Source organism: Cyanistes caeruleus, chromosome 8 (assembly GCF_971803275.1).
Source record: "Cyanistes caeruleus chromosome 8, bCyaCae1.hap1.1, whole genome shotgun sequence".
Lineage (NCBI taxonomy): Eukaryota > Metazoa > Chordata > Aves > Passeriformes > Paridae > Cyanistes > Cyanistes caeruleus.
Window position 1 is genome coordinate 25,386,454 of NC_141708.1, and position 24,300 is coordinate 25,410,753.

General features: G+C 37.0%; 1 protein-coding gene and 1 long non-coding RNA gene across 5 annotated transcripts in view; one reads left to right on the forward strand and one right to left on the reverse strand.

Moving 5' to 3' along the window:
* Positions 1 to 24,300, forward strand: part of SH2D4B (SH2 domain containing 4B) — a 46,124-nt gene that overhangs the window by 15,430 nt on the left and 6,394 nt on the right. For both annotated transcript variants that reach the window (XM_023929301.2, XM_086899835.1), the window contains exons 5-6: positions 5,960 to 6,167; positions 7,219 to 7,346. In XM_023929301.2, the coding sequence (XP_023785069.2) occupies positions 5,960 to 6,167; positions 7,219 to 7,346 (336 nt within the window). The remainder of the gene's footprint in view (positions 1 to 5,959; positions 6,168 to 7,218; positions 7,347 to 24,300) is intronic.
* LOC111931003 (uncharacterized) overlaps positions 289 to 24,300 on the reverse strand; it is a 39,298-nt gene continuing 15,286 nt past the window's right edge. The window contains exons 5-8 of one of the 3 annotated variants that reach the window (XR_015289818.1): positions 14,773 to 14,870; positions 5,589 to 6,283; positions 4,094 to 4,259; positions 289 to 2,755 (exon numbers count right to left, since the gene is read on the reverse strand). This is a non-coding gene — a long non-coding RNA (uncharacterized LOC111931003). Of the gene's footprint in view, positions 2,756 to 4,093; positions 4,260 to 5,360; positions 6,284 to 14,586; positions 14,871 to 24,300 lie in introns of those variants that run through there. The other 2 variants (XR_002865393.2, XR_015289820.1) reach the window with 2 other exon arrangements.

The window sequence follows — 24,300 nt, forward strand, 5'->3', positions numbered from 1 at the left end:
GCTCCATTAGCAAATGGGTGTAACAACTGAAGATAGGAAGATGCAGTGTTTAGTGCCTTATCTGAGACCAGTTGCTGGATGGTTTAGACTATGCTATCAAACTTTGCACTGAGTTTCCTCAGGCATTTTAACATCTTCCATTTCCTTAACTTTAGTGCAGGAGCCAAAATGTGCAGCAGATAGTCAGTAACAAATATTTGGAAGTGGGGACTTCTGAAATTGCTATGAAATTAATTAGTACCTCAGGTTCACCAGATTTCTCATTTCTTATTTCAGTTCCAGATATTATTTTCTTTTTTTGGTAATCCTTCCATTTTGTCTGCAAGTATTCCTGTGGGGCACTGAGAGAAAATTTAGTGAAGTTAGGTAAAGCTGTCCACAAGTCAGCTTTTCTAAGTAATAAATAAATGCATGAATGCATAAGAGAATTACAAGCAGATGTAATATTTACATTTTTTGCCTCCACAAACCTGCAGTGGAGATCATATTGACTATTAGGAACAAGGCCAGGCTCCTTTGGGTCTTGCCTCCTTGAAGTGAGCCCTGCCCAGTGTTGCACAGTGCTGCTGGGGAACAGCAGTGCTGGAGCAGGTGCTGGGGAGAGAAATGTAGCAGTGGTATTGATGACACTACTAATTTGTTTAGTAGATGGAATTCAGCACGTGATGGGGATTCATCTCTCCTCTCACATTATCCCTCAGCTGTTTATTGCCAAGGCAATAAGCAAAGTGGTGCCAATATTATTTTCTGTTGTTCGGTTCAGTTTGCTTCTGCTGTTTGCCAAAGAACAATAATGGCCCATAGAACTACTGTGTTAATTGAAATACATGATTTTAGGGCTTTTAATTATACTAAATAACAAATGTAGAATAACTTGGGAAATTGGTGCTAGAAGGGGAAAATGATTTTGTAAGAGCAATTACACACTTTGATTTCATATAAAAGATATATATTGGGATATTTTAGAGGGCAGCTGTAAGTTAATAAGTCGAGCAGGGATATTGGTTGGCAAGTGAAAAGATGAATAGTGCAAGACTTATTCAGAGAGTCTACTGTTCAAACTCTTATTTTTGAAGCTGAGAAGCAAAACTAAACTTGGATAGCAGAGGGTATGTATTCTCATTAGTTTTGGACATTTTTGTGCGCTGTCCCATTTTTAGGTTTCTAGTTTATTTAAGTGTGACCTCTCTTTGTGAAAGTAAAAAAAGAATCTGTGAAACATGATAGGAAAAGCTGTAGCATGAATATTCATCTGATTGAATATTGTAAAAGGCATTCTGTTAATACACTTACAAAGCCCTGCAAACTGCATCAGGCAGGGAAGTGCTCAGATACCATCTGATCAGCTTTATTCATCTCCAGAAAAAAAATTATTCCAGTAAAAATGTAGACAGAGATGAGTGAGATGATCTGTTCTTTTGCTTTTCCCTGAGCACCTACTTTTGGTCTCTCTTGGAAGAAAGATATCAGGCTGACTCATTATAGCTTCTTTTATATTGTTGTATATTTATGTTCTTCTACAAATGCATCTATGAATTTATTTTTGCCTGACTTTTAAAGGGATTAATTGGGTATTTATGTTCCCCAAAAATTCAAGTGAGTTTACTGGCAGGAGCATTGATAAAATGGTGACTTTCAAAGTGAGTGGTCCCCAGTTTAGCTATGCATTAACTAAGCAAGTGCTCAACCTTACATATATGTGCCCTCTGAACTCCAATAGATCTCACAGTGCATTGTTGAATAGGAATGGGATTATTCACATGCTTATAGATAAGATTGCTGAATGCTGAAGCCATATTGCAGGAGAAGTAATATTTTCCACTTAGGAAAGGATAAAACCACTGTGTGATTTGTATGTGCACTCAGAAAATCTGAAGATTGAATTTTATCTATGAGTAATTTTCAATAGCTCATAAGCTTCCAAAAAATTTTAATAAGGGGAAAACTAAAACAAAATCATTTTAAAATTCCAATGCATGCTCAAAGCATATGTTTGGGTTTTTTTCACTTTTCACACATCTGACTGTAAATCAAAAAGTTTCTTTGTGCTCTTCAAAAGCACAAAATAGATTATAGGAAATGGATAAGTCCTAGTTTTTCAAAAATTTTTTGATCAAGTTCAGCTGCAGTGCAGTATGAATTAATCCTCATCTATATCAAAAGATTTGGTATTAGAACTTCGCCAGGACTGCAAATAGGGATTTCTCAATCCTAAGAAAATATAGAAGAGGCACCTTAGGTTAGCATAGAGAAAGAACAGATTCTCATAAACTCTTCATGGAAAACAATGTTTTCCAAACATGGAAAACAGCCCCTCTAGGAGCCAAAGAAGCCCTGCACACCCAGCTTTGGGGTTTGCTCCTTGCTGTTAGGAGGATGTTCACACTGTGTCACAGAGATATGTCTGAGCTGGCTTTCAACTATTCATTTCTAGCAATGCCAATCAGATAATGATGGCAGCATGGACCTGTCTTGGATGTATTTACCAGTTTCCAGGAGGGTTTGGTCACCTCTCTTTGGCCTGCTGTGCTGAGGCTGCAGTCACAGTGGTACCCATCTCTCTGAGCAGCTCAGACATTTCTACACAAACTCCAGTTCCATCAGGGCAGAAATTTCTTCATTTTATGAGCACCTGTTCTTGGCATCACCAACACCACAAGAGAAAACTGGTCTTGGAGCTGGTCTTACAGGACTTGGCTGAACTGTAGATCTCCCATGGGCTTGACAAATTCCTCATTTCCCCATCTTGTCCATCCTTACATTATTCCATGAAATAAAAGAAAGATGTAAGAGTTCATAAATTGTTATTTGTAATTATTTATGCTAGAAATATGGATCTGTGATGGTGGTTCAGAGCTTTTAGGGTTTTTTTCAGATATCTAATTTCCCCACTGAGAATATTGACTGACTACACTACTAGTGTTTTTCACAGGGGTCATGCCAGAAGTAAATTTACTGTAGAAGGACAGCCAGCTAAGAAAAATAATCTGTTTCTACTTAACTCAGTACTAGAAGTCCTGACAACTTTTTCTTTCTTGTTACCAGAAAGATTACGATGTGTCTTGAAATACAAGGAACGTAGAATTTTGGCTTCTTCTATTTTAAAATATTTGTGCTAGACTTGATCCAGATATAAAGTTCTCCCTCCTAGTGAGATGGTTGAAAGCCATACAGAGAAACATGAATAGTCATGAAATTCTATTGTAAGAAAAACCTTCTACAAAAATACATCCAGATTTACCTTCAGACTTCGAGTGACTTTCTCAAGATAGATAAATTTGTGGGAAGTGTCATTATGGGAGGATGGTTCATGTGGTAAATATCATTTTGTCTGGGCTATAGTGAAAAACCTTTATGTAGATTCCTGACTGTGATGGCTTTTTCCCCAGTACTATTTCCAGACACCAAACATGGTTATTGATGCCAGTGACTTTGATTATTTGCTCAAAAAGCTCCTTGACCAATCAGAGATTAAAAGAAACTTAGGATCACCTAGAAACACAGGTCCCCAGTTGAAGCTGTACTAGACAACTTCTAAAGGTAGAGGAAAGAGAAAGATGTTTTTGGGATTAACTACGTGGAGGGAGATAGGGAGAAAATCAGGGGTCCAGCAATGAGAAAAAATGGATTAAGAGATCCCATGCATCCCTATGGTCAATGATACATGAATGGACAATTCAGATACTTCCACTGGGAAATTTCAATAAAAATTCTTCCTAATGAGAAAGAGATGATTCTGTATATACAATCTCTGTATGCAGCTTTCCCTATCCTTGTGTATACACAGACACATATACATGCATATGGGTATGTACATAAATGTAAACACATATACATACATGTGTATGTATGCATAGGGAGTGCTGCATGTCATACTTCCAAAAGATCTTCTGAATATTGATATTAACGACTGCAAACTATGCAACCTCACCTCATACTTCTGTGATAAGAAGTACTAAAGTTTGGGAAAATGTAGTCTGGGTCACTGACTTCTGATGGTACAGATTTGTACCGGATTTGGCTAGCAAAAATACAATAGGAATATCTATTGAAAAGACTGCCAATTATTGAGGAAAGTGGGGCATGAAGATACCTTGCCTTTCTCATTTCCAGGCAGCCAATCATCGGTAGAAAAGAGTCTCAGAAAGCTCCAGGCAGCCCACCCTCAATCTGAATATTGTGATGGTGACAAACAGTTGAGGGTTTCTAGATGTCTTGCAAAGTTGCATCAGTCATCTTCCTTGCAGTCTCTCATAGTGCTGCAAGCAAAAAGTTCATCTTTAAAAGTGACCATTACTGAGTGGCTTTATAAGGGATAAATCACAGAAATACTGGAGCTATTGAAGCAGTATATGTAAATGATATTATCTACCCTTAAAAATAATAATCTGTAAGATAAATAGTGAAGTATATTATTTATGTTTCCTGTGCTGTGCATTTGTTTATTATTGTGTTTAGCCAAAACTGCAGGGTATGTGGTTAAGTGAAACTGAAATCCTGCCAGTTGTATGCATATGAAGCATCTATGACTCGTTTATTATGCTATCTTGATGAGCTTTTAGTCCTGCATATCTTTCTGCTTATGATAATATTATATAATTCTAAGCTTAAAGGTATTTTCCATTTCCCTCATTTGCCCACAAGGTTTTATTTAATTTCATTTGGCTTTGAGTGTTTTTATTTCTTGATTCCATTAAACCTTCTTAGAATTTGGAAGTTAAATCCAGTTATACTTCTGCTTGCTTTTAACTGGGATTGTAAACCAGAGGCAAGCAAGAAGACAAATAAAATGAAGTTGTCTGGTATTATATCATGCATTGCTAGTCACAGGTACAGTGACAGGGAGTAGGAAATGGAGTGTTCCCTTTATGGACCGGGTATGATCTAAGCCAGGATGGTCATGGCAGGATTGATAATTGCTACTGGAGGCCATAGCTAGCTTCTTTAATATTTGCTTCACTGCATGTTAAAGGTTTGTTTTGCACTGGAATAATTTGCCTGCCTGCAGTTATTTGTGACTCAAAAAAATCATCCAAATGGGGCCTAAGGCACCAGAAAAGAGCTGATAGATGATGAATATTTGCAGTAGAATTCTCAGTGCATTTAAGTTATACCATGTCAAAGACAGGATTGTTGGAACATTAATTTTAAAATGAAGAAGCTTTAGTGACAGATGCCTGAGCTGCCCTGGCCAGAGCAGCAGTCCCATTTCAGGTTACAGAAATGGGTAACTCCCTGGTCAGTGCCACTTTTAGGTGTGTATTCTGTCTTCCAGTACAAATTCTGGTTCTCCATATAAGATTTCAAAGACTAAAGTGTGAGGTAACCCCAACAATTGCATCAACACGCCCTTTCCAATGGCTATTAATTTATCCATTTTTACTGAAACCATTTTTAGACTGTGAATTTCAAATTGGAGATATCTGTGACTATAAGTACAATGACAAAAATAGCATATGCCTTTCAGAAAGGAAACAGCACTGACAAAGTGCAACCTACATGCCAGTTTTTACAATGGTAAATTTTGGGAGTTGAACCTTCAATTCTAGTTATGTTCATAGTGGAAAAGAACACTGTTGGACACATACTTAATTTTAAGCAGTAATTAACATCCCTTCTTGAAACATAGAACTTGGTGCACTTCCAGGAGAAAAGATGTCCCCAAGCAGAATGTCTCTTACTACAGCCAAAAGAAGTGTCAGATTTAATCACAATATGTAGAGGCTCAGTTATTGCCAGTAGTGGTCAGATCATTGATAATTTGAGGCTTCTTCTAGAGGTGGGCCTGTGTTTGAAGCGTCAGGGAAGTCATCCAGTTATCTGCCTTCAGTAACGTGTCGCAATTTATACATTCTTAAAATCAGCTCATATAGGAATACAAGCATTAATCTGCTCTGTAAGCAGAGGGGCAGGTGGCTGTTTGTCTTTCTAAATCTCTCCTCCTGTCCACTCCGTCCAGTGCGCCGCTCCAAGGCTGCTGACGAGGAGAGGAGCCACAAAGCGCGCAGGGCGCGGGACGAATACCGACGGCAGTCCCTGCGCGCCATCCAGAAGGGAAGAGTGGCTGGCCTGAGTCATTTGTTCCAGGGGACAAACCTGGGCAATGATCAGGAGATCAAAGTGAACAACAACAGTGCGACCCCTTTGCTGTCTCCTGCAGCGTCCAGGTTGGTTTGTGCTGAAGCGGTTTTGAAACAGTTTTCTCTTGGGTCGCTCCTCTCCAATCCCCACTGTCGCAACAAGCTATTCTTCAGGTTTTGGGAGTCCTCAGTCTTGCTGTTTCCTGGTGATCAGAAAAAAGGATGTTTAAAGGAATAGAAAAACAGATTTAATGCAAACTAAATGCCATTTATCTTCAGGCAGATTTCTTAGGATTCACACAGAGATGACTCCTTGAAAAGACAGTATGAGATCAGTGTGCGAGGCTGTGATATAGGGAAGTCAAATGGACAAATTATTAGGCAAGTCTTAAGCCTCAAGTCTAAAACTGCCTGCTGCTTAACAGCTTTTTTTTTTTTTTTTTTTTTTTTAGAGAGCTGTCCTACATTTCAGAGGCTTTTAGTTTTTTGTGGCTTTTTTTCAGGCAAAACTAAGTGTCTTTGGTATTTATTAATCTTTCATTTGACTATTTTGGGAGCACAATTAATTGCAGTAGAGGAGAAGAATCCAAACTGGAAGATTATTCCTACTAGCTAAAACACATAGAAAGTAGAAGAAGGTGTAAGGCAAGCTGTCAAGTAGAGAATACAAAGGAAACATTAAAGTTTAAACAAAACATTCCCTCTATTGTGCTTAGTGGTTTCTGTTTGGAGACACCGTGTATTATAGATGATACTGATTTACAGTTTTTTGCCAGTAGAAAGGAATATACTCAGGAAAAAATAATTTCTTGTCAATATTTATATTGGAATAAAAATGAGGTGGAAAAGGAAAGCTGACTGAAACACCCATTGTGATAAATTGTTTTTCAGTTTAAGTTCAGTAAGGAAATGTTTACAGTGCTATTGCAAATGTAAAAATCACACCGCTATGATTTCTGTAAAAAAACACAGTAATTTTAACAAATTTTAAAAAGTTAAAGTTTTCCAGCGAGTTGTACTGAACAGAAGTTATGCTGACCATTTTTCAGCTGTGGGTTTTGTAAATATGTAGGAAAAGATAAATATTTATATTGTCCCTTGCTTTCATACGCTGCTGATGCTCTGTCTTTCCGTTCAGTAACATCTGGGAGCGCCCTTCTCGGCCCTTCTCCCGAGACATCATCATTCGCTGGTTCAAGGAGGAGCAGATCCCTCGGCGGGCTGGCTTTGAGAGGAACACCAACAGGATTGCTCAGTGGTTCCATGGTAATTCCCTGATCCCTCATTTCGTGTATAACAGAAAGCTTAACTCTGAAAATAACTGCGAGCATCTGCTTGGGAAATTAAACTTGCCAGCTTTCACCTCAAAAAGCAAAGCCTACTGTCATGGTCAAACAATCCTGTTAAAAAAAGACTTTTGCATTTTTTCTACTCTTAGCATATTATTTTCCCATTTTCTTTTTACTAATTGAGTAGGTTAATTTGGGACTCATATCAACAAAGTTTTTTTCAGGAATATTTCAACCAAAATATACTTGCTGTAAAATGGTAACCTACCCATGAGTACTGAGAGCAAGATAGGGTGAGAAGTACTCCAAAATTTAGTGGCAAATAGTGCAGAGATATGGTATGTGGATGACTGCCACTCAAGTTTTTGATTTACCTGATTTGCAAGAATGACTTGAACTCATATATTTTTAATCTTTGTTATAATTTATAAATCAGGGCAGCATTTTTTATTTCTTGCTTTCTTTTGCAAACATTTTTTTTTCCTGAAAAATAATTGATGGTGTATAATTTTTGGCAATTTTCCTGTAAAAAACTTTGGTGATATGAGTCCCATCTCTGACACTTTTGCTTTTTTTGCGTAGCATTTGCTATGCAGCTGAATCTTTGTTATCAAATTCACAGGTAAGACATTTTTCTAGGTATTAGCAATGATCTTTGTGTTCAGTATTCTTAGACATAAAAAAAAAGGCTTAACAGCTGACATAATTGAGGGACTAGAATGACTTTAAAGTTAAATCTCAATTTTTTTTCCATTTCTGCTTTTGATGAGTCTATTTCTTTGTTCACTAAGCTGACCCTGATCTGATTCATGAGTCTCTAAGCCTAAGATGAAGATGTGTGGGCGTTCTGAAGTTCTGAAGGAAGATTTCTGAATAAGTTTAGTGTTTCATATATTTCATATTTCTGTTTATGATACACAAATCCTCATGTGTTAGAAGACATCAACAAGCTGCTATTTTCTTTGGCTTAATTAGTCAAAGACACTGAAGTCAGTCATATATAGCTTGTAAATGCTAAATACTTTCATTTCGTATGAGCAATGATGCAGACAGTGTTGTTTGTTTTCTTAGAGAAGAAATTTGGTATGGTTGCTTTCTGAGAGACAAACATTAAAATTTCATTTGTGGGTATTTGCCAAAAGTTCTTCCAACCAGGATCTTTCAATACGATCCAATGATAAACGTTTTCCCTGTGTGGGGAGTTTCCATGCTGTGATAAATTTGTGATAAATCAAATTGCTGTGAGAAGTTATGAACATAATTTATGCTTAAAGTGAAGGAGGTATCTGGGCTTGAGCCAATGCCTGTGCAATCTTTATACTAATTTGGGTGGCTTTTGGATTACCCTGTTAATCTCTGAAAGAACTGAGACATTCATGATAACTCTTTAATTTCTCAGGTCTTGCTCTTCATATCTTGTGAAACTGAATGTAATGACTTATAAAAGTGAGCAAAATGCCTAATGTTTCCTTCTCTCACTCAAAGAGCCTGACAAAGATAGTTAAGATACACTCCAAGCCTAAAGCTCCGTGGTTTTCTTTGCAGGGACCCCTGAGAGTGCTGCTTTAGTACCTATTTGCTGCATGAGTTATGGCTTCTGCAGGTCTGATCAGATTAATTGTTACAATTGTAAATTGTGAACAACTCAGCTGCCTTGTAACTCTTCTGCAATGGTGGAATCCAAAGAGGTTATTACAGGTGCAGTAATTAGTGTTTGGTATGGTTATCTGGTGTCTGTGTTACAGCTTGTAATGGACACAAACTCTGAGGAAAACCAAACAGAATCACAGATTATGCTGAGTTAGAAGAGACCCACAAGGATTATCGAGTCTGACTCCTGGCCCTCCTGTTATTTTGTATTTTATTCAGGGAACCAGGAAATTATGTATGATTTTTAATGATTTTTGTCTATGAACAAAATTATAGCAGAATACATTTGACTTGTATAAGAAAATTGCAGCACAAATGAAAGCCATTCTGCAAAGCCTAGAATTACAGCTGACAACTTGAGCCACTGGGGCACCTCAAGCACCTCTCACAACAGCAATAATCAGGTCCTTCACATCCTTGAGCAACTTCTGTATTTTCTTATATCTCAGTTTTGGACCATAAAATGGCAGCTTAATATTCTGCCTCACGTTAAGGGTTTTTTGAATGCGATGGTCTAAGAGTGCTATTGCAGCAGTACTGAAAAAGTAGATACCAGTTTATTACAGAATTACATGTTTTTACCAGGGTCAGTAGAGCTTGGCTTGCCTGCTCTGACTGTCAGGCAGTTCAGCTTTTCTGCTGAAGTTAAGAATTATCTGATTCACTGTCTTCAAACTGTAGTATGGATATATAACTCATTCTAGTTATACAGAGATGGAGCCTTGAGACAGATGTATGTAGCTAAAGTAGCAAAGTACAAATAATAATGCGAATGTCTTTATGCTCATATATTTGGCTTATTTTCCACTTTAAGTCATCAAACCAACCTGGCTTCCATTTAAAAATACAGATTGTCTGAGGCATTTTCATGGTACATGAAACAGGGTAACATACGGCCTGCTTAATGTACCTGAAGTTTTCCTTTTGTCTTCATTTGAAGAATCACTACAAAATGTTTCATTTGAAGCAGGGTAGCAAAATCCGTAGTAACAAAAAGTCTTTCAAATCAGAAAATATCTTTCTTTATTCACAAAAAGTTACTTCTTAAATGAATATCAGCTTCAACTTCATCCATCTCTATTTGTCTCTTGAAATTATCATCAGTTATCTAAATTCCAGCAGATGTTTTTACCTCATTTGAAATAGGCTTTCCTGTTTCCTTCATTTAAAAAAATGACATGTTAAAGATACAAACTGTAACATACAGCTGAATTCTGGATATAAATTCAGTTATTTTTGCTCTGTTGGAATAATAGATCCCTGCCAAAACCCAGTTCATTTGCCCTTCCAATCTAGAATGATGTTTTTTAAGTTTGCAAAGAAAAATATTACATGCCTATTTTCAAATGTTTTTTATAAATTAAACCCAACTTTAATCTTGCCCTAAATAATAAAATTATAATATGATCTTCACTTCATTTGGGTTGTGAAGCAATGAACCTTTTTTTAAAATAGCTTATGCCCACTTTATGGCTGCAGTGCAATTATACTCAGTTCTCAAACTGTTAAAACAAAGAAGAATCAGAGCCAGTGATTAAGGTGTCACCGGGCCTATCTTGGGATTTAATATAATCAGTGTTTATTTTTTTTGTATTGTCTAATAGTTGCCTTAGGTTTGAGTGAAAAGAAATATTCATTTTTTTTTTGACTATGAAAACTAGGAAATTGGTCTAAATTAAAGGTGAATTCTGTACAATCTGATAACCAGAAAGTTAATAATTGTATTCTGATTTCCTACCTGCTAATTGATGAGTATAAGCATATAAATCAAACTTATATGGGCATCCTAATGTTGTATCAAGTTGTATGAAAGGTTTTTGGTAACTTGAATTAAGAGCATTCTTTGCCAAGATCCCAATTGCTGATATGCTTTGGAAGCAGGGAGGTAAGCTGGTGTTTAGGATTGGAGAGCTGTCTCTCAAATAGGCTGGAAAGGAGGACACATTCCATGTTTCTGCCAAGTTTAGCTTTGAACTGGATTGGGACCCATGCTGAGTAAAGGGAAAGTTATCACTCTTCCCTATTTGTTGAAGAGTTTTGCCAAGCTATCACAGATATTAGCAAATCATAGTTTTCAGTTAATTGCAGGCATAAGACACTTGGGATAGAATTCCATATGGCAACAAAACTAAAGACCCTTCCTCCCCTAAGTATTTAACAATAAGTTGCTGGTGGCTGAAATGTGTATTGTTTCCATGTTTGCTCTTTCATTTGTCCTTTAGCCTTTCTCTTGTGCTTGCAATCTGTTTCAGCATTTTTTTTTTCCCATTACAATTAGTTTGTCAGCTGTTAATTTTGAAAGTTTTGATATTTTTAACTTCAGATATTAGATTGTTCACCCTCATGTACTCTGTTCTGCATTTGGTTATTTTCCATTCAGAATATGGGAGTGCTGGACTTTGTAGAGGGTGTTGCTCTCAAAATATTTCCAGCTTTAAAAAATTTTCAGCTTTAGTTGAGAGCGATGTTTTATGGTTGTTGCTGTTTATACACAATATAACAGGGATCTCTCAGGTGTGCAGTGAGCATAGTACAGAACTTATTTATTGCCTGTCTGTGGGTGGCTGTGTGCATCTGCTGCAGCACTATCAGATCTCCACTTGCCTTCAGGTTGAAAGGAAAGTTCAGAGGCTGATATCACAGATCTGGAAACATGAGGTAGTTGCCCTGAAGGCTGTACCTTTAAAATGTAATTGCAGCAGCATGGCTGCTATTGTGGAGACCCATTCCAGCAGGGGAAGTCAGAGTGGTGGTGCAGTTAAGGGAGTTAAGGGAGTGGGGAGCTGATCAGAGCTGATTGAAAGAATTCTAAGAGATGCAGGAGCTGAATAATCTCTGAGGTCAGGGGAGCCAGGGAAGAAAATTTTCAGTTTAACAGGAATGTGTTGCAAATGTTTATAGATCAAGGTTTATCCTCAGATGGCTAATGCCGTTTTCAGGAAGAAACTTGTTTTCAAGAGGAAAGTCTCACACACCAAAAGAGTGATAATGGTTCTGCAAATCAAGTGTTCTCAGCAAAGGAAGTATTTCTGAAAGTCTATTAATTATGAGTCCTTGAACAGCAATGAGGGCACTGGGCATATTCATACAGCAGAACTGTGGGAAATATAACATATAGCTTGTATTGTAATATTTTTTAAAAGGATACAGAAATGGCAGTGGTCTGTTTGAAAAATATCTAACAAGGAATAAAGTTTGCTGCTTTGAGCACAAAAACATGCTTTTTCTTCTGCTCTTGAAGAGGAACCTTCCAGTTTTTCAATAAATGCTTTTAGAAAGATGTAAATCAAGTGTTGTAAATCCATCAGAAGTACACCCTTCTTGATATTAATGATCAGTTTTCTAATTCACTGCTTTATCATTATCTAGGTTCTAAATCTATTTGAGAAAGTGAGCCCTAGGGGTCTGGGATTTTTTTCCTTTTCTAGAGTTTTAGCTGATGGTAAAAAAGATACAAAGTTTGTTAAAAATCTCCTGAATTCATTGAGAGCTTTTCACTGTGTTCCACAGGACTTAAAGAATGCAAAAAACCAGCTATATGCACGTCTTGGTATCTAAAATGTTCTGTGTCTGGGAAACATCTGGAATGGAATCAGAGAATTCCTGACAAATTCCTGACTCAAATGGAAATTGTGAATATCAGTGTATCTGTTGCACACATTTGCAGGACAGGTCCAGTTCTCTAATTTATACAAGTAATGAAGAAGGGAAAGTGAGATTAAAAAAAAGTGTTACAGAATATCAAAATTTATTTTGAACCCTTGTCTGGGAAAGTCTTAAAAAGATATTTTTGAGATGATTTAGAAGAGATTATGTCTTACTTCCTTTATTAGAAAGTTAGAATTCTCTGTTCTCTGCTAGTCAGTTCTCAGAGAGGATGAACACAATTGTGATCAGCAATTCAAATATCTGTAGGCTTTGTGGCTTGTGGCTGCTGCAGGGATACACCCAGGTCAACACAGGCTGCCAGATATTGCCACCTGGTTGATTTTGTGCAAAACAAGTAATGCCACAGTCAATTAGTATCAATCACAATCCCCAGTGGTGTGGTTTTCTCAGAAAACTTTGGTAGGAATGGGTGTTACCTTTGTTGGGAATCTTGGCAGGAAGAAAGGATATGGAATAAGTTTGGAGACCATATTGCACTCTCATCACATAAGCCTACATTAGGAAAAGAGTTGAGAAATGCAGTCAGGCCTGAGTGGGAAGGCATGCTCAGCTGTCACCTCTGCTGTCCCCATCCTGTGGTTGCACAGAGAACAGAAGTTTCCAAGGCTGTTCAGTTCTGTGCTTTCCCTCCCTGCTGAATTGAGGCACAGAATGATGACACTCCTGTCACCATGGTGCTGCAGGATGAATGAGATCCCCCTGGTGTATTATACAGAGGGATTGCCAAACCCTCTGTGAGGCTGGAAAGTCTGTCTAGAACTTGAATGGCTGAGGACAGGCTCAAACAAATAGGTTTGTACCATTGCATTTAAATAGTAACACTATTGTAACTTTATTATAAAGCAGTAGTTTTTATAACCTACACAAAGAGGTTTTAATGCGGCACCAAACATGAACCAGTCTGTCCTTGCAGTTTTATATATATTCTTTAGATGGGTGGATATAAGCATGAGAGCTGTTATTAGAGTCATGGTAATCTCTTTACTTCCCGTGAGATGGAACATTATTTTTCTATATTTCCTGAACATATTCTGATCAAAAATTTACTGGATGTTCTGATAATATTTTTCAAAGATCACACAGTATTTGGAGTTAAGTGTTGAGGTCCTGTGGTGGATTCTGGTACTTGATTGTTTTTGTCTTAAGCCAGAGCCTTAACATAACAGAACCCAAATGCTTCCTCAGCTTCAATTCAGCTCTCAACTTCTTTTTTAAGAAATGAGAGGGTTTTTTTCTGTTTTCTGAGAAATAAGATGATCACACACTAATTCATTCCACTTAGGTCATAATGATTGTTTCAGCCCATCAGTTCTTTTGAAGGCTTTGGAATTATTTTTCTCACGCCATTAGAGTTCCAAAGTGTCTAAGCAGACAGGTTATTAGCAAACAAAATAAATGTTTTAGACTCGTGGCTCCTCTTGGAAAGGAGCAAAGTATCAGAGTGAGGTAATGTGAGCTGTAACACACTGCAAGGAGAAAGGAAGCACAAAAGAACAGCAGGGAAATTGTAGAATGAGGCAGATGAATAATTAATGTAAATAGGCTAATTGCTAATGTGAAATGAGCTTTCTTATTCTTTTACAATACATTGTCCTTCTTGACTGCTTTTTAACTGGAAGCTATATACTAAAGATTTGGCACATTCTGAAGATAGAAGGCAGCAATTTTTCTTAGCAGGTATGGCAGACATTTAAAATGAGACAAAATAAAGAACACGTGAGCACAAAGGGGAAACGGGTGTGGTGTGTTAACAGTTTCATCGACACAAACAGGTCAGATACAGAGCCCAGACAGTGCAGGGTTAGCTAAAAATGGCAACATAAAAAAAGAGGCTTTTCAAGTTTGTATCAGGCAGTTCTTTGCATAAATGAAGACTATTCAGAATTTTTTTCACAGAGTTTACTCCCAGGTGAATTTATTGAAAAAATTTTGAAAATCAAATTCCTTTACATTTTGAAGACATCTTCCCCTTTCACTTAAAACACTTTTAAGATTTTCTTCTCCATCTGCTAGTCTTAGAACTTGCCACTGTGAGCAATTATGATTTTGCTTAGTAAGCCATCATGGTAGTTTACAGTATTTACCTGTAATTTTTCACTGCAGTTCTGTCTCCATTTTGAACTGGTCTGTGTGTGAGTACATTTTTCTATTATTTCTGTTCCTTCAGGCTTTATCACATTACCTAAAACAAAACCAAGAGATGTGTCTGGACAGAAAGCTCTGCTGTTAGCGCTTAGATATGAAGGATTTGTATAAAATTCTTAATTTACAAAAACCGTGTGATATAAGAGCAAGAGTTATTTGGAAGAAATCATATGTAAAGACATAAAAGTCACATTTTATACAAAATGTATTACATGCAAGTAAAAAGCCCAGACATCTACAAAGGTTGCTTATAGTAGGACTGGAAGGAATTATGATGATTTGATGGTGACCAGAGCAAATGCAGAAAGCCTTACTCATCTGCCCAGCAGCCTGAGTCTGAGCAGTGCTATCCTTTTACAGGTACTGTAGTCTGCTCTTTACCTGCTGGACCATGCTTTCTCCTTCCAGTGGCATTGTGGATGTGTCAGGAGTTTATCCATGCACAAGGCACTTTTAGATATCAGTCTAATATCCACCAGCACAAGACATTCAGCTCATGCTGTGCTCCTTTAAATGCTGTGTCTGTTTGTTTCCTGATCACCCCCTCTAGCATACCGCAGCTATCCTGTGCAGAACCTTGTTAGTCCTGGATGAATTGCTCATATCCTGCTTATTGTTAGTCCATATCTAAGTGTTTATCAGCCATGCCTGCAGCTCTTCTTCCTTTGCATGCACACTTACAAGAATGTGCTTTACCTTTCACAGGATTCTGTATATATTTTCATCAGATTATGATAGACTGAGTTATATTTATTATTTTATCTATTTAAAGCCCAGAAAACACTTGCAGACCCGAGGTCAGTAAATTTCCCTGATTTCCCAGCAGCTGGATGCCTTATTGGTCCTTCTTCTTGCTCTGCTAAGCATTGAAACCTGCAGTCCTATTGATCCAGCCCCAAGGGAAAAGATTACAAGTTATTAGTTTGACAGCTCCTCTGAAGTAATACTATTTTCCTGCTAAGCAAAGACAACTCTCTCAAGCAGGGTACCAGCAGGTATTGTGTGTAGTCATGCAGGGGGGAAAGCGTAGGGTTGGGGTGAAAATAAGTTGCTGGTTTAGCTTAATTCCAGTTCACCCAGTTAGAAGCAGATCATGACACTTGAACTGCTTTCCCCACAGGAGGTAAACAGTAGGAGATGGTAGAGAAACAAAGGGAAGAGATCTCTGTGACTGCAGGCAACTAACCTGTGTGTGTCACAGCAACGTGTGCTGCTGAATGGAGGCAGAATGGGGCGGAGTGAGGGAGACAGAAATTTGCCTTTCCCTTGCAGACATTAAGGGAATGACAGCTTCCTTCCCTTTTCAATTTCAGAAAGGTCAGTTCTTTCTTCTTCTCATGGCCTGTCAGTGAATGGAATTGTCAAATCACAAACTCACGACTCTTTTGAAGAGGAAAAGCTCCAAAACAGCCATGCAGGTTGGCATTGGCTCTGACTGCTTCAAACTCTAGCTTTCTATCCAAGATTAACACCCACAATAAAATACACAAGAGTTCTTAATCCACAGTGTAGAGGACTGAGATCTAAATTATATGTAATTGCATAGACCATTCTGCCACTGCTGTTACCACTGCTTCTCACAATTAAACACAGCATGGACCCTTCATGAGTGCATGTGGCTATTATAAATTCATTCCAATATGCTTGATAAAAGGAATCTTTTCCACTTGAAGCGTGCTATAAACATTTATAGATATTCAATCCAAAGTACAAGAAAGAAATATTTCATTAGCCATGGGACAGAACTCCCTCTCCTATTTTCTCTCTTAACCATGCTACTGTTTACACGTGGGGACAGCAGCTTTAAGAACTAAGATGGTGGTAGGAACAAATTATTCTGCATAGTTGCTGTATGTGCTCAGTTCCTTTTCTCAGGTTTCATTAACAAAATTTAGCATAAATGAAAGACTCTTAATTCCAGACTTTGTATTCAAAAATTAAGTAAAAATCTGTGCCCGCTTCTGTTTATAACTTTTTCGGAACTTGAGATGAAGTCGGTTCCTCCATTGAAGCAATTTCTGTTTCTGAGTAGTGGCTTCAAACCGCTCATTCGGATTACCCTGCTGTGAGTTTGAGCCTAGCTGCTAGCTTGCTCACCTTAGTTCCACTGCTGGTAGGAAATGAGGCAATTTAGTGCCTGGTTTTTGGTGAGCTGAGAACTATGTCAGGCCCCAGGGGATGTCCAGAACTGGGTCACTGTCAGAGCTGCACATGGTTACTACACTGCCACTCATTAGGTGTTAAGTTTTTACTATCCCAATGTTGTTCTCATTTGACTTTCAACAGTGCTTCAGTGTCTGGTTCACTTTATTGAGCGATTAAAGGTAACTTTTCCCCCTGAGGAACAGTGCACGAAATCAATGTGCAAGAGTGCTGCAAGCAGCTAGAAAGCACTGCAATTAACAAAGACAGCCTGAAGTTCCAAAATCTAGCCAAGTGAGAAGAGAAAGTGAGAAGAAAAATTAGTTATCAATAGTATCCCTAGATTTACTTTTCTTTGCACTAGATAAAGAAGTACAGTTTTTCAGTAGATCTGTATCTACTGAAAGTGCTTTGAAGAAATCTATCTGGAACTGCTGTTTTAAGTTGAATATAGGAAATTACTCCAGATATACTACAATTCATATTTTTACTCCTTTTAGCAATAAAAGTTCTAATAATTACTTGATTTAAAAAACATGTAGAAAGATTTCTTCTGAGCTCAGTGATGTCATCTGGAAGCTTCTCACAGATAAAAATATATTTCAGATTTCAGATTGCTAATGTACCTAAAAAATAAATGCATTCTTAAACTTTACACAAAGGGAACTATTTAAGGAAAAAAACCCACATTTTCTTTCACCTAAGAGAATAGCATGAAAAGCAGAGAACACAGTATATTTTCTGCCTAGTTATCTGTTGAAACATTCAGCTGTAAAATTTGAATTTTCCAGGGCTCCATGTCAACTGTGGCTTTTGTTTTTCTCCTCCTTTTGAGTGAGCTCTGCTGACACTGTGATTTACTAGTACACTTGTCATTTAGGTTTATGGAAAATGTGTCTTGACAGCTTCTTCAACACCCATGAGATTGTAGCTTTCTAGGTGAGCTGTAAGATATACGTGCTTTTAAATATCATTGTGAGCATGTGTATGTGTTTATACAGTCAGGTTTTCGTACTTTTTGGCTCTATTAATTTAATTATAGAAAGGAGAAGCGTTCATCAGTAATTTTTGATTGTGGGCTGTATCTTTTGTTAAAAAATCAAGGCTTCCTTATTAGGTAAAAGCAAACTGAGAATGCATTCCATTGCTTTTCTTCTGTCTAATTCATGGCCAAGAACGCTATCAGTCCTCCTGGAAAGCTTCCTTGCCTTGTACTCACACATTGCTGTGGAGATTGCAGAGCCAGTTCCACCATATGACTGCCTTTATCAGCTGGTATCTACTCAGGGTATTAATGAAAGGCTATAAACTGTGGGCCAAATCTGTGGAACTAGACTAAAACCAGTCTAGGTTCTTTCTGAAATTAAGAGTTTCACCTGGGAGCATGCAGCAACCCTCAGCTGTGTCATAAGGCACACAGAAACACAGCAAATAGAGAAAAGCCCCAGGATCTAAAAGCCAACCCTTGCTGCTGGAAGTCAAACTAGAGGTCTAAAGAATCTTGTCAGATGTAAGGAAGAAACAAAACCTAACTTCCATGTAGTCAGATAAAAAAGCATAGGTGCATCAAGTATCAATATGTAAAGGCCAGTGGAAAACATTAGCAACTCTAGCAAAATAGCAGCTTGTCAGAGGCTGTAGTGTAATATTTTGTTTACTACCATGTAACTTGATTATCTTCTAGACATTTCAGTGTCTGTTCATTGGGCAAATGCTTTTACAGTAAGACCACTAAATTAATGAAGTTTTATTCATAATGCATTCCCTGTGTACTGAATAACAAATCAATATTAGCATAAATAAAGCCATTTAAACTAGAAGTGTAGCAGGAAGGTTCCCAAAGAAGGCTCTAAACATTCATAATGCTCAAAACATGACCAGCCTCTATATCATATATATATCTATATCATCTCTCAATTGGTAACCAAAACCTTTCTTACACTCATGTGTATTTTGTGTTACACTATTCAAGACATTTGTTCACAGCAATTTGACATTTGAATAAACCTTATTAGGCATGTGTGTCTGTGGAGAGCTTTGGGTTTCAGTTTACACACAAACAGATTTTGAATACCTAAGTCATCACTTATGTCATCATTTTACTTTGCTCTTTCATTGAAGTTATTGTGAAGCTTGTTTGTTTTAGGTAGAACTGCAGATTAATTGCCTTTATGGAAAGTAATTTAAGTATTCATTCAGAGATGCATCACACAGAAAATTATTTGAATACATCTGCTAGTCTAAAGCCAATGCAGTTGTCTTCCTTTTTATAAACACTAACACGATGATTGTTCTTCAGTGTTCTAAAACGTGCTTTCATTCAGTACATTTCATTTATTTTTTAAGATTTTTTCCTAAATAGAACTAGGATATATTTCCTGTTTGCCTGAAGCTATAGTCTATATTTTGGTTGTGTTGTTACATCCAAGTAAAACATGTGAAACCTCTAATAAACACAGTGAGTTCAGTTTCTAAGTCCAAATTTGAAGTGTTGGAATTTGTTTTAATTCAACAAAATAATGAAAATCTGGAATATGTATTGAAAACATTCTTAAACATTCTTTGCTTTTATAATGAAAACATTCCATTGCTTTTATACAAGACATATTGAAAAGATTTATAACTTCATGTTTTTATATAATATGAAGAAAAGAATGCCTGAGAATTACCTTTTTCTAAAATTATTTTCCTATTTTTCTAGAGAGAGAAAGTGGCACTGTTGTTTTTCTCTGAGGTTTTAGCCACTAAGAATTGCAGGCTTTTTATAATTTTGCTCATGACTGAATGTACTGTTTTTCCCTCCAGTTTTTGGTTGTTGTTTCTTTTGTTTTTACTTTTTGTGTGTGTTTGTGTGGGTGGGTTTTTGTTTTGTTTTGGTGTGTTTTTTAATGATTTGTGGAGATGATCTGATAAAAGAAGGGATTCCCATAAAATGTAGTTCCATAGACACATCTGCTTTGCTTTTGTTTGGCTTTTTATAGTTTGTGTCATGTGGCCACCATGATTTCAGAATATTCTTGTCCATTTTGCTGCTTTTCACTTGGCTGATGAAATTTGCCAGTAGCTTCCTATTACCTAAGCAATTAATTCCTTTTCTGCATCTGGTAAATACAGTTACTCTCTTTCCTAGCCATTTATAGCTCTGGCAATAGTGGCACAGGGAACTGTACTAGGACTTAATGTTGCTATTTTATTCATTTTGATAGAAAATCAGAGCATGTTACAATTCAAAGTAATTTATTGCTATTATTATTAGAAAGCTTTTTGGCAGCTGATTGTCTCAGTCCAGTCTGTGTGGACAGGGTCCTGATTTTTTAATTCTTCTGTACTTTCTGTGCTTAATTATATGATGGAAAAATGGGTATAATGGGTCAAAAACTGCCTCAGAATAAATGGCTGCACAATATACAAGGTATAATTTAATCAGGCTCTAACTGTTTTGCAAGAGTTTATGCTGATTTATTATAACATTTATTCAGTGTAATATCAATCAGTGTAGATATTATGAAATCCATGGGAACTGAATTAAATCCTGTTTTCCTCTACAAGTGGTATATTCATGATAGACCATGCAAATGGTGTGGTAATGTCTTGCTTTTGGCTGGGATGGAGATCATTTTTTCTTAGCCCATAGCAGCCTTTTTAAATGAATGTTCATTATTTACTGTCTCTTCTATACCTCTGTAAATGTGGCCATGTTTTTAGGACAGGTTACACAAAGGAGCCAGTCTGCATTCCAAACTTAAATGTTTGTGTGCTTAAGTGGCCAGGTATTCACAATTCAGGAGCATCAAAACTAATTTATGTATCAATACTGGAACACTGTGAGTGAATATATATATATACTTGGTGTTACTGTATAGTATTTTTCTTATGTCAAAATTATTTGAGGACAAAAAGAAGCATCTTACTTACTAAGAAACATCAATATATTAAATGTGTAGTGCAGAAGCAGAACCTGGTGCTAAAATAAGTAAATATATATGTATATATATATATTAGCATTTAATTTTTTAAATAGTGATTATGTATTTACATGTCCTGTAAAGTATTCCACACTTCAGTCAATAATGCTTATTTCAGAAATTGTAAAATATGTAGCTGTTTTAAAAGAATGCACAGTTAAAGTTTTGTGCTTGATTTGTCTTGTTGAGATTAAACACCTATAGATTTGCAAGTACAAGTATTTCTTCTGACACTGTTTTTAAAAGAAAATCCTGGTGGTTAAATTTGCATATAGACTTGAGAGCAGGAAAATGCTGCAAGTAAATAAAAATCTAAGGAGACATGTTTTTTTTCCAAAACAATCCCTGAGACTGACAGTAGTTTTAACGCCTGCAGTTTTTCACCCTTGTCTTCCACTTGCAGGAAGTGGGAAATGGTAACATTTCCACGCACTGAGCAGTGGGTCGAGTTCCAAATGCAGCTTGCACAGCAAGTCAGGGAACTGGCATTCAGTTCTCACTGTGATGCCTTCAGAGGGTGAAGTGTTCAGTGGCTGCTGATTTTGAATTGCAAATAATTTCTGCTTTTATATATTTCTTTAAATTATTTTTTAAAGGAGCCCTTGATTCCAGAAAGATTTCCCCCCAGCTTCACAAACTTTCCTCAGTCTCTGTGTGCTCAGAAGGGTACCTCCCACGTCCCAGGGCCATGGGCTCTTTGAGATCTCGGCAGGAAGGCCATCCCAGCCAAGGCTATTTAGCAGCAGTGCTGTTCCATGCACAGTTCGTGCCTTTGGTCCATGTGATGCCCCTGGAGTGTCACCTGGCAGTGTTGCCTTGGAATGAGTTGCACAAAGCCAGGAAGGTTCTTCTAAGAACCTACTTGAATTCTTTTTCTTTGCATTTTCGCAGAAATCCAAAGTAAACAAGAATCTCACTGTGGGTTTTGTTTTGTTTTGTGCAATTGGTTTGGTAAAAGCTCAGTCTTCCATGTTTGTTCATGTCTGTGTTTCCCTCAGAAGTATTTAGGAGAAACAAGAGCCTAATGATGGCTGGAGTTACAAAAACATAAATAGATCCCAGGAGGGCTTTTCCTGTCTCTTCTTCTCCTTGCACATATCAGCTTTCTCATATTTTTCCTTGATTTAGATGTAATAGAAGGTGTTTCTCTCTCATTTTCAAATTCAGTAAAGTTTGAGAATTTAGATGAGCAGTAACAAGGTGAGTAATGTAAACAAATGAAATGCTTGCAAAAGTTGCCCACAAACTAGAATTTCCCATTTCTTGCTTGCAAGACCAAGACTGAATGAATGCAAACATTTTGTCTTCCTGGAGAAAGGATGATGAATACTGCCCACTAACCTTCTAAAAAAACTGCTACACTTTTCCCTTTGCACACAAAACACATTATCAGTGACTATTGTACCAGGACAGAGATGTTTCAGTTTGCTGAGCCAGGATCAGAGCATAAATCTGTTTCTTTGCTCTGTGTTTATTACCCTACTTACAATTTCTAGCCCTGTCAGGCTTTAGTGAGATATTTCTGTGTGCTTTACTGATTAAGCATATTTTCATATTTCAGTAGATACAGGAAGATCTTAATATCTACTGCATGTGTCACATCATGCACTTATCACAAAAGTTTACTGATGGTCTGTATAGCTTGCTATCTTTTTTGTACATAATAGAAATAAAAATTAAATCTCATCTGTATTGTAAGGAGGTGAATAAATCCTACAGGAATAATATTTGTAACAAAATTCCTTACTTGGATTAGTGTACTGATATTTTCTCAAGTTTGAAGACACCTTCATGTGTACATTTATTTTCCATGCTACTTGCAGGAAATGTCAGGTATCTGTAACAGAATCTAGAATGTTTATATAGGTCTGGTAGTATTTACTCATTTAAAAACCCAACCAAACAAAAGCAAAACCAGAATCCCAATGTTCCTGTTTGTTGTTAATCTTCCATTGAGTTCACCAGAACATTGAGGCTTCTGACTTTGAAACACAGCTGTGTTCCAACAGTGAAAACAGTACAAAATGAAATATTCTTGACACATAACTTCGGACAATTTACTGATCATATATAGTAAACTACACACAGAAATTCAGTTTTATAAGCCACTGATAATGGAATGCTTAACTTGTACATCTTTTAGCATAAGTTTCTTATCAGAAGCTATTTAGACAAGAAGAGAAAACACTCAAAAATTAAAGGGTAGTAGGAGAGATTTAATGCAGGGATTTCAGATCAGAAGAGCCTCTATCTCAAGAAAAAAATTATATATATATGAGATAAAAGGTTAAAGGTATTTTATGCTATATTTTTTCTTCTGATACATGACAATAATGCAAAAAGAGAAGAGAGAGGTTAAATTGTTTTCTTCCCAGCTAATGCATTCTATAGGCTGTTCTGAAAAGAAGGAAGAAAAGAAACCAACACTAGGCTTTGAGGAGATATTAACAGAAAAAATTTACGGCTCTATTATACAGTGGTATATTCAGACAAGTAATGCCAACACCTATCTTTTATGTGCTGTGCTGCTTGCTGGTGAATAAGGTGTAAATGTTTTGACAGTGGGTATAAAGGGTTTTTAGAGTATTTGATAGTTGGATGTAGAATGAACTCTGAAGGAGACAATTAAGAGGTATATTTTCTGCAGAGTGCATAGGGAATTAACTGTGAGCCGCACTGGCAACAATGGATGTAACACACCTGATTTTCTGTAAACCTGAAGAAAAATACCTGTTGTTTCTGCATTATTCATTTAGATGGGATTTTTTAAGATTCCCAGAGGAGTAAGGCACCCATTCCTTTCAGAATTTCAGTAGGTTTTTAATTGCTTTAGAGAATCTGATTCTTAGGGAATTAAGAAATCTTCCAAAGACTGAGTTTGCTTTATTCTAAGAACTGTTGTACCCTGACAAAACAGAGAGATGAATACACATTAAAAAAAACCAAAAAAAATCCAAAGCAACCAATCAGAAAAAAACCTTACAAAAAAAACCTTCAAAAACCCCACCCAAACAAAATGAGACCTATATATTTTTACCTGTGATACTTTTCCTTGATTTTCTTCTGTGTATAGAGACTCAAGATAGTCCCCTGCACCAAGTAAGTCTTCAAGGAGAGCTCATTTAGGACGTGATAGATTATCAGTGTGCCTCATCCTTGCCTAAAGGGATCTCCTGCCATCAGAAATACATTATTCCTTTGGGCCTTGGTATCCTATACATGTCTGTGTGTAGCCCAGGGCATAGTTCCTGTACTGAGCAAGGCACACTGGGGAGATGGCTGAGTCTCACTGAGCTGTTGTTTCCCAATTCTGCATATGCTTAAAATGTGCCAGGATGGTTACGAAGGAGAGGAAAGGTG